Genomic DNA, 11,177 nt, shown 5'->3' on the forward strand with positions numbered 1-11,177 from the left:
TATTGCTCAAAAATTGAAGAATATAAGCATAACCCCAGAAAGCTCTGGCAACAACTAAAACAGTTGGGATATAGCCATAAGCCAGTAGATAGGTCTAACATAGTACTCACTATCGATAATGAGGTATGCCACGAAACATCTAAGGTGGCAAATTGCTTTAATTCCTACTACACATCTGTTGCATCAACACTAGTAAGTAAACTACCAGCTGCATCAAATACCTTTAACACAGACTCTGATAAGTTTCAAACATACTATACCAATAAAGGGGTAACCCCAAACAGTTGTCAACTAGTAAGTGTATCTCATGACTTCATTCAAAAAGAACTAAGCAGGTTAAACCCAACTAAGAGCACAGGCCCTGATAACATCCCATCTAAGTTCCTAAAAGATGGTGCTTTTGAACTGTCAATCCCTATTGCTCACATAATAAATCTATCAATCACCACTAATACCGTACCGGAGGGGTTCAAGGAGGCCAGAGTTACTCCTATCTTCAAGAAAAATAATAGGTCTGATGTAAGCAACTATAGACCTGTTAGTATACTCAGTATAATATCTAAAATTCTGGAGAGGGCGGTGTATTCTCAAGTAGTTAAGTACCTTAATGACAACAGCATTCTCCATAGCTATCAATCGGGCTTTAGAAGATCCTACTCAACCGATACCTCCCTTATTAATCTGATGGATTACCTGAGAACTGAAATGTCAAAAGGGAACCTCATAGGTATGGTAACCTTAGACCTGCAAAAGGCCTTCGATACTGTCAACCACAATATATTATGTAATAAACTTCAATCTATCGGTATAGGTTCTGTAGACTGGTTTAAGTCCTACCTTAGCAACAGGAGACAAATAGTCAAAATCAACAAAACGGAATCAGAACCCCTGCCGATAACATGTGGAGTTCCCCAAGGTAGTATTCTGGGTCCCTTACTATTCTTATGTTATGTCAATGATATGCCTATCAGTGTCAAGTGCAAACTCCTACTGTATGCAGATGACAGTGCTCTGTTAGTGACAGGTAAAGACCCACAAGATATTGCTAATGTTTTAACACTGGAACTGGAGTCCTGCAGCAAATGGTTAGTAGACAACAAACTATCATTACACCTAGGGAAAACTGAAGCCATTCTCTTTGGAACGAAACATAAACTGAGAAGGGTAAATAATTTTAATGTTCAGTGTAATGGGGAGTCCATCACTTTGGTTTCATCAGTTAAATATCTGGGAATCCCCTTTGACCCATGCATGTCAGGAGAATTGATAGGGAACAGTGTAGTAAAGAAAGCGAATGCCAGGCTGAAGTTCCTGTATAGACAAGCACAGTGTCTACCTACTGAGGCTCGCAGGACCCTATGTCTAGCCCTTATACAATGCCATATGGATTACGCTTGCTCTTCTTGGTACTCTGCCTTGACAAAAAAACTGAAAGATAGACTGCAAATCACCCAGAACAAAATCGTAAGATTCATCCTGGGGCTGGGACCAAGAGAACATGTAGGCCAGGATGAATTACAGCAGTTGGATATGCTGAATGTTGAAGACAGAGTAAAACAACTGAAGCTAAATCATGTTTATAAAATTGCTCACAAACAGTGTCCAGAATATCTTGCTGTCAATTTTGTCAAGGTTGGGAACCGCAGCAATCATAGTACTAGGGGGAGAGAGCACAACTTTGTAGTACCCACAGTCAGTGGCCAGGCTTCAAACACCTTTTATTGTACAGCAATAAAGGAATGGAACAGACTACCCACAAATGTCAAGGCCAGTCATAGCTTGAACCAGTTCAAGAAGACTGCCAAAAAGTGTCTGATGAATGAAGCAACAGAAAGGGAGGGGAATGATTTTCTATTTTTTAGCTAAAATACGTGTAAATTTTACCTTATCCCTAGTAATGACCCTCGTATTGTAGATAGTCGTAATGACCCTCGGGTAGTAGATAGTCTTAATGACCCTCGTATTGTAGATAGTCTTAATGACCCTCGTGTAGTAGATAGTCTTTTTAGTATGATAATAAGATGTTATCTTCATTATAGAATAATAAGAAAATATTATAACCTTTATATTATAATAATAAGGTAAAAGGACCCCAATGGAAATAAGTCACTCTGTCTGACTTTTTTGGGTTATCCTAGGTTCTCTACACATATGCTGCTATGTATGATAATTCTATGTAACTGTATTGTGTATACCTGAATAAATTTACTTACTTACTTACTTAAGTATGACACGGGCATCGTCATAACCAATGGGTTGACAGGGTATCTTGGGCAGCTGGACATCTTCAACCTTGAGTCTGTAGGCCTGAGCTGTGGAGTACACAAATAAGGAGAATGTTAGACAGGAGTAAGCGTATTGGTTATGCCTTATTATAATTAATATTAACGACTGCTAAAAGTGATTATTAATACTGAAAGTAATGATGACTGATGATAAGCACCATATCAAAATATTACCATTCATTAACACGAGTTAACCCTGAAGAAGAGGACAGAAATCAGGTTGATAAAAAGTCAGACACAGTGACTCATTCCCATTAAGGTCCTTGAGTACATTGGTCAGATGGGTGAGGGAGTTACAGTAAGATGGAAGAGTGAGTGATCTGACCAAGACTAAGAGTGAATGATCTGACCAAGTGGGATGAGTGTGTATCGACAGTGACTGGTATGAAAACACTCTCAGATTCTAGCCTGGAGTTAACCTGGAGAGAGTTCCGGGGGTCAACGCCCCCGCGGCCCGGTCTGTGACCAGGCCTCCTGGTGGATCAGAGCCTGATCAACCAGGCTGTTGCTGCTGGCTGCACGCAAACCAACATATGAGCCACAGCCCGGCTGATCAGGAACTGACTTTAGGTGCTTGTCCAGTGCCAGCTTGAAGACTGCCAGGGGTCTGTTGGTAATCCCCCTTATGTGTGCTGGGAGGCAGTTGAACAGTCTCGGGCCCCTGACACTTATTGTATGGTCTCTTAACGTGCTAGTGACACCCCTGCTTTTCATTGGGGGGATGTTGCATCGTCTGCCAAGTCTTTTGCTTTCGTAGTGAGTGATTTTCGTGTGCAAGTTCGGTACTAGTCCCTCTAGGATTTTCCAGGTGTATATAATCATGTATCTCTCCCTCCTGCATTCAAGGGAATACAGGTTTAGGAACCTCAAGCGCTCCCAGTAATTGAGGTGTTTTATCTCCGTTATGCGCGCCGTGAAAGTTCTCTGTACATTTTCTAGGTCGGCAATTTCACCTGCCTTGAAAGGTGCTGTTAGTGTGCAGCAATATTCCAGCCTAGATAGAACAAGTGACCTGAAGAGTGTCATCATGGGCTTGGCCTCCCTAGTTTTGAAGGTTCTCATTATCCATCCTGTCATTTTTCTAGCAGATGCGATTGATACAATGTTATGGTCCTTGAAGGTGAGATCCTCCGACATGATCACTCCCAGGTCTTTGACGTTGCTGTTTCGCTCTATTTTGTGGCCAGAATTTGTTTTGTACTCTGATGAAGATTTAATTCCCTCATGTTTACCATATCTGAGTAATTGAAATTTCTCATCGTTGAACTTCATATTGTTTTCTGCAGCCCACTGAAAGATTTGGTTGATGTCCGCCTGGAGCCTTGCAGTGTCTGCAATGGAAGACACTGTCATGCAGATTCGGGTGTCATCTGCAAAGGAAGACACGGTGCTGTGGCTGACATCCTTGTCTATGTCGGATATGAGGATGAGGAACAAGATGGGAGCGAGTACTGTGCCTTGTGGAACAGAGCTTTTCACCGTAGCTGCCTCGGACTTTACTCTGTTGACGACTACTCTCTGTGTTCTGTTAGTGAGGAAATTATAGATCCATCGACCGACTTTTCCACGCATTTTGTGCGTTATTACGGCATGGTCACACTTGTCGAAGGCTTTTGCAAAGTCTGTATATATTACATCTGCATTCTTTTTGTCTTCTAGTGCATTTAGGACCTTGTCGTAGTGATCCAATAGTTGAGACAGACAGGAGCGACCTGTTCTAAACCCATGTTGCCCTGGGTTGTGTAACTGATGGGTTTCTAGATGGGTGGTGATCTTGCTTCTTAGGACCCTTTCAAAGATTTTTATGATATGGGATGTTAGTGCTATTGGTCTGTAGTTCTTTGCTGTTGCTTTACTGCCCCCTTTGTGGAGTGGGGCTATGTCTGTTGTTTTTAGTAACTGTGGGACGACCCCCGTGTCCATGCTCCCTCTCCATAGGATGGAAAAGGCTCGTGATAGGGGCTTCTTGCAGTTCTTGATGAACACAGAGTTCCATGAGTCTGGCCCTGGGGCAGAGTGCATGGGCATGTCATTTATCGCCTGTTCGAAGTCATTTGGCGTCAGGATAACATCGGATAGGCTTGTGTTAATCAAATTTTGTGGCTCTCTCATAAAAAATTCATTTTGATCTTCGACTCTCAGTCTGGTTAGCGGCTTGCTAAAAACTGAGTCATATTGGGACTTGAGTAGCTCACTCATTTCCTTGCTGTCATCTGTGTAGGACCCATCTTGTTTAAGTAGGGGCCCAATACTGGACGTTGTTCTCAATTTTGATTTGGCATAGGAGAAGAAATACTTTGGGTTTCTTTCGATTTCATTTATGGCTTTTAGTTCTTCCTGCGATTCCTGACTCCTAAAGGATTCTTTTAGCTTAAGTTCGATGCTTGCTATTTCTCTGACCAGTGTCTCCCTACGCATTTCAGATATATTGACCTCTTTTAGCCGCTCTGTTATTCTTTTCCGTCGCCTGTAAAGGGAGCGCCTGTCTCTTTCTATTTTACATCTACTCCTCCTTTTTCTTAGAGGAATAAGCCTTGTGCATACATCGAGTGCCACCGAGTTAATCTGTTCTAGGCATAAGTTGGGGTCTGTGTTGCTTAGTATATCTTCCCAGCTTATATCGGTTAGGTCTTGGTTTACTTGGTCCCACTTTATGTTTTGTTTTTGTTATTGAAGTTGAATTTGGTGAATGCTCCCTCGTGACTAGTCTCATTATGTCGGTCTGGGGCTCCACGCATACATGTCTGAACCTCAGTTATGTTGTGATCTGAGTATATTGTTTTTGATATGGTGACATTTCTTATCAGATCATCATTGTTAGTGAAGATGAGGTCTAGTGTATTCTCCAGTCTAGTAGGCTCTATTATTTGCTGGTTTAAATTGAATTTTGTGCAGAGATTTAAAAGCTCGTGTGAGTGTGAGTTTTCATCAGAGCTGCCTCCTGGTGTTATTACTGCAACAATATTATTTGCTATATTCCTCCATTTTAGGTGCCTTAAGTTGAAATCCCCCAGGAGCAAGATGTTGGGTGCAGGAGCTGGAAGATTTTCCAGACAGTGGTCAATTTTTAACAGCTGTTCCTGGAATTGCTGGGATGCATCCGGAGGCTTGTAGACTACCACAATGACTAGGTTTTGGTTCTCGACCTTTACTGCTAAAACTTCCACTACATCATTTGAGGCATTAAGCAGTTCTGTGCAAACAAGTGACTCTGCAATGTACAGGCCAACCCCCCCCCCTTTTGCCTGTTCACTCTGTCACATCTGTATAGGTTGTAACCTGGGATCCATATTTCGTTGTCCAAGTGATCCTTTATGTGGGTCTCAGTGAAAGCCGCGAACATTGCCTTTGCCTCTGCAAGCAGTCCACGGATGAAAGGTATTTTGTTGTTTGTTGCTGGCTTTAGACCCTGTATATTTGCAAAGAAGAATGTTATCGGACTGTGCAGACTGTGCTATGTGCAGAGGCTTGGTTTCCGTTTGCCTTGGGTTTCTGTGACTGTATTTCCTGTTGGTGCATGTTTCCCTGTCTTACTTCTATCCTCCCTAGCACCAACAATGGAGCTCCCACCAGTTGTTTTTGGTAATATATCCTCACTATTGCTAGTGGAGTCCTCTTGTTTGCTATTTCCTGCGGTATTTCTAGTTTGCAATATTGGTTTTATCTTATCTTTGACTACACTTGTTTCCCTACTATGGCTCCTGTCCCCTATGAGGTCATTTATATGTATTCCTTCCTGCGTATAATTCCCGACTACCTGGTCAAAATCTCCAGCTTCACCATTACTGCCTCCCCGGACAGCATCTCCAGCTTCACCATTACTGTCTCCCAGGACAGCACCTCCAGCTTCACCATTACTGTCTCCCAGGACAGCACCTCCAGCTTCACCATTACTGTCTCCCAGGACAGCACTATCAGCCCCACATTTACTGACTACCAGGACTTCATCTCCAGCCTTACAGTTTCTGACTACATGGCCAGTATCAAGGGCAGTACCATTCAGCCCAGACTTTTTATGTTCCTATTTGTTGTAGAAAGCTTCCAGGTTTTCTATGAAAGCAGCTTTGATGTTGTCCTCTTTTAATACCCTTGTGATTTTAGTCCACGGATTTATCTCATTTGGGCATACCCAAAAACATTTCCCTGTTTTAATACTGCTTGTAGCTAGTTCTTGGATATCTGCACAAGGGGCGTGACACCAATTTCCACAAAAATGACAATTTATCCATGTGGAAGCCCGTTTGTTTGACTGACCACAGACTACACACAGCTTCATAATGATTTGAATGGTTGATTTACTGCAATTCTACTAGCAACCTCTTGAATATTCTATTAATAACCTCCTTAAATGAAGCTCTAGCTATTTGTATTTCTGTTTCTATCTGTTTTTGTGTATTGGACAGCTTACCATGCACGTTCCTGATATATATTTAATGTTTGTGTTTATAAGGGCGCCTACAACCCCATCCGTTTACAGTCTGCTTTATTGTCCAACGAAACCGTTTGAAACCAGTCAAGGGTTCGGACCAGTCAAGGGTTCGGACCAGTCAAGGGTTCGGACCAGTCAAGGGTTCAGACCAGTCAAGGGTTCGGACCAGTCAAGGGTTCGGACCAGTCAAGGGTTCGGACCAGTCAAGGGTTCGGACCAGTCAAGGGTTCGGACCAGTCGATCTGATCTGATCAGTGGGTCGCTTATTTAAAACATACTGGTCGGTGATTTGGGCTAACACATGAAGGATCTACTGGAAATTATCTACCCAAGTAATATGTGATTTGATTGATACAAAAGTATAACTTGCGTGTTGAAGAGCCGGTGACTGCTGGCAGCTCCTACAGTGACGAACGGTCGACCTCAACCCTTGTTTATCAATCGCTGTATCTAGCTTTTCTATTTTTTTTTCCGTCTCCACCACAATAAATGCTATATTATCACTACAGTTGACTGGTGGAAATTTTGGAGGAAGGACGCTTTTTCTGTAGTAATATTTGCTTCTCGTTGTGTATATTGAGACTGCTGGTAACTACAGGTTATATGAAATTCACAGTATACGTCTGGTATTTCAAGAAAAAAGAAACTAATGAAAGTCACTTCACTCCACTAAGTACCATTATAATACTGGTTAGTTGCTACTACAACACTGTATTCTGCTATTCACTGGTATCACTAGATTATATGCGAGTACACTAACTAAACCTAATGAAACACCACTGCATCCCACTGACACAGCTAACAAGATAAACGACTTCTTCTCAACCATAGGATCTAATCTCGCCAATAAAATCCCACGTACCAATGCCCATGCCGGGGACTACCTAGATGGGAATTTCCCAAATTCCTTCTATCTTGCACCAACTGAGCCCATGGAAGTCACCAAGATTATAAAGTCACTCAAAAATAACTCAGGGAATCTGTCTCATGTCCCACCATTATTGTACAAGCGAGTGGCCCATGTCTTCTCGCATGCTATCTCATTACTTTTTAACAAGTCACTAGAAACTAGCACCTTCCCGAAACTACTCAAGACGGCAATTGTTACACCAATACATAAAGGTGGCGACCCTACAGATTTAAACAACTATAGGCCAATATCAAACTTACCACTGCTACCCAAAATCTTTGAGAAACTCGTGTACAGGAGACTATATTCATTTATAACGGCACAAAACATACTCAACCCCTGCCAATTTGGATTCAGGAAAAATAAAAGCACTAACGATGCAATCATAAAAATGCTAGATCTGCTTTACACAGCATTGGAAAATAAGGAATATCCACTAGGAATTTTTATTGACCTAAGAAAAGCTTTTGACACAGTAGACCACGGCATCCTACTCCACAAACTTGACCATTATGGTATAAGAGGCCATGCGCTTGCATATTTCAAATCTTACCTTACTAATAGGTATCAGTATGTCACCATTAAAGACACAGCATCAACAACATGGCCACTTGATACTGGAGTTCCACAGGGAAGTGTCCTTGGTCCCCTGCTCTTCCTCATATACATCAATGATCTTCCAAACGTATCTCAACACCTGAACTCCATTCTCTTTGCTGATGACACGACTTATGTCATCTCTCACCCTAATCTTGCCACCCTCAATACCCTTGTTAACGAGGAGCTGATCAAAATATCAACTTGGATGACAGCCATTAAACTTACGCTTAACACTGACAAAACCTACTACATTATGTTTGGTAGCAGAGCAGGAGATGCGCAAATTAACATTAAGATCGACAACACTCTAATTGCCAGACATAATGAGGGCAAATTCCTAGGCCTATACCTCGACAACAACCTGAATTTCAGCACCCATATCCAACACATAACCAAAAAAGTATCCATAACGGTTGGTATCCTCTCCAAGATACAATACTACGTGCCGCAAACTACCCTTCTCACACTATACCATTCACTTATATATCCATACCACACCTATGCTATCTGTGCTTGGGGTTCAACTGCAGCAACACACCTAAAGCCAATAATAACCCAACAAAAAGCCGCAGTAAGAATAATCACTAAATCCCATCCCTGGCAACACACCCCCCCACTCTTCATAGATCTAAACTTACTCCCTGTTCAGTACATCCACACTTACTACTGTGCAATCTACATCTACAGGACCTTAAATTCCAATATTAACCTTGACCTAAAACGCTTTCTTGATAATTGTGACAGAACCCACAGGCATAACACCAGACACAAACATCTCTATGACATTCCCCGTGTCCGACTAAACCTTTACAAAAATTCAATGTATGTCATAGGCCCTAAAATCTGGAACACCCTACCTGAAAACTCTAGAACTGCAGACACATTCATCACCTTCAAAACTACCATCAGAAAACATCTTATCTCCCTGATACACCCTGTCAACTAATTACACGAATACCACCAGGTGGTTCACACTTGCACTCACTCACCCATTTGACCATAAACAGAAATATCAATCTCAATCTTAAAATAATGAATCTTAACTAGTCATAAGTGATACTCCAATACTGAAACTATGTATAGTGCCAAAACAAAAGCATTCACATTGCTAAACTCACAAACTAGTATTTAGTCACTTAGCCATAATACCAACTTACCTCATAATTTTGTAATATTTTAAACTTAAGATTTAATCTAAGTCTGCCCGAAATGCCTAGCCATGCTAGGTGTTCTAGTGGTACACTCTGTAATTATTATTCTACTACATGTAAACCACACAATAACCAGATTCTGTAAACTCAGCATTGTAATCCTTATAGAGAATAAACTTTGAATTGAATTGAATTGAATTGAAGTGAGCGTCATATGTTAAAGGTCACCAGTCACCCACCTGTAGAGGGCCATCCAGGAGTGAGTGAGTCCCCGGTGCCCATGTAGGTGGTTCCTCTCTGCATGCCCGACCCTGGGAGCCACCAAGTGTTGGGGTACACGTTTTGTGCCTCCACTCCCTCCAGGGCAACATCTCTGGGGTCCGAGAAGAGGATTATGCCCTGGGCGCCTCGCTCCTGGGCTTGAAGCACCTGGGGGTACAAGAGTCACTATAAGTTAGGCTGTAATATACACATGGCTGCTGTAGATTGTATTTAAATTATTATATACCCTAGAGAGTTAATAACATTCAGTGAACTCAATGTTTAATAACTGCTAGGTGAAAAGGGTCAGCGGGTATCAGGATGTTTTCCCATGCATCTGCCTCGCCAAGAATTTAACCCGGGTCTTTCAGTTGTGAACCAAATGAAGTGCCACTAATCTGTGAAATGCTTCTGAGTAGACATGACATAAAAGCTAACATGCTGTGGTGTATACCACTAACTACTCGCTGACACACAAGGCTATTTGACTGACTGCTGACTGACACACGAGGCTATACGACTGACAGGAACAGTATAAACAGACCTGATGGCAGATAAAGAAATCTTAGGAAGAAAGTATTCATGGCGCTGTATACTGCATGTCAGGCCCATACTGGAGTATGCAGCACCAGTATGGAACCCACACTTACGAAGCACGTCAGGAAATTGGAGGACGTGCAGGGATCTGCAACGAAAATCTTGGAGCTAAGAGGTACGTCCTAAAAGAAGAGATTAAGGAAACTGAACCTTTTAACATCAGATGAAAGGACGACTAGGGATATGATAAAGTACACAATACCGAGAGGAATTGATAGGGTGGACGGGGACCAGTTTTCGAGAAATGTGGAAGCCAGATGACGAGGACCCACTCACCTTAACCAAACCATACCACGGCCAGGGACACAACCCGTGTCATTACGATTTCGTGAGTCAAGACACTCACCTTGTTCCCTCTGAAGATCTTGCCGTAGCGAGCAATAACGATGCAGCCAGAGACATTAACATTGAGTTCTTCCAGCTTGTCAAAGTCCTCTACTCTGGCGTAGTTGACATACACCACCCCACGACCAGCCTCTGTACGGACGTCACCTGGTAACAACACACAAGATTAAAATGTACCTGTGTGTATTTGGGCACTTGTGTGTTCCTGTCTATTACACCTGTGTTCTAGCACATATATTGACTCTGGACTCCATATACACTGTCTAACCTATTGGCCTTTTTTTATCTTCTAACTTGATGCTAGTGAATGACTCTTGACCCAAAGAACTGGCGCTACCTTTCCCTTCAGATCAGACCTGATTACTTTCAGTTTCCCAGGTTCTGTATGACCCCTACAGGTTTAGCATTTGTCATCATTCCTCCACCATTCATTTTCAGATACATTTTCCAGCAGCCCCACACCACCTGTCCCATCAGCCAAAACCATCATCATCTGTCCCATTACCCATACACCATTGAAGCCACCTGTCCCAGCAGGCTCCAGCACCACCTGCAACACCCACCTGCAGGCGTAAAGGCATTAAAGGCATGGATGAACT

The 11,177-nt window shown here is 42.4% G+C and overlaps 1 protein-coding gene across 1 annotated transcript in view; it reads right to left on the reverse strand.

Annotated features, from left to right (window-relative positions):
- LOC128684968 (N-acetylated-alpha-linked acidic dipeptidase 2) overlaps positions 1-11,177 on the reverse strand; it is a 49,683-nt gene that overhangs the window by 23,342 nt on the left and 15,164 nt on the right. Inside the window, exons 5-8 of the mRNA XM_053771376.2 lie at positions 11,142-11,177; positions 10,580-10,725; positions 9,615-9,804; positions 2,222-2,312 (exon numbers count right to left, since the gene is read on the reverse strand). The exon at positions 11,142-11,177 is cut by the window's right edge and continues 85 nt beyond it. Coding sequence (XP_053627351.2) covers positions 2,222-2,312; positions 9,615-9,804; positions 10,580-10,725; positions 11,142-11,177 — 463 coding nt within the window. The remainder of the gene's footprint in view (positions 1-2,221; positions 2,313-9,614; positions 9,805-10,579; positions 10,726-11,141) is intronic.

This window comes from Cherax quadricarinatus, chromosome 5 (assembly GCF_038502225.1).
Source record: "Cherax quadricarinatus isolate ZL_2023a chromosome 5, ASM3850222v1, whole genome shotgun sequence".
Lineage (NCBI taxonomy): Eukaryota > Metazoa > Arthropoda > Malacostraca > Decapoda > Parastacidae > Cherax > Cherax quadricarinatus.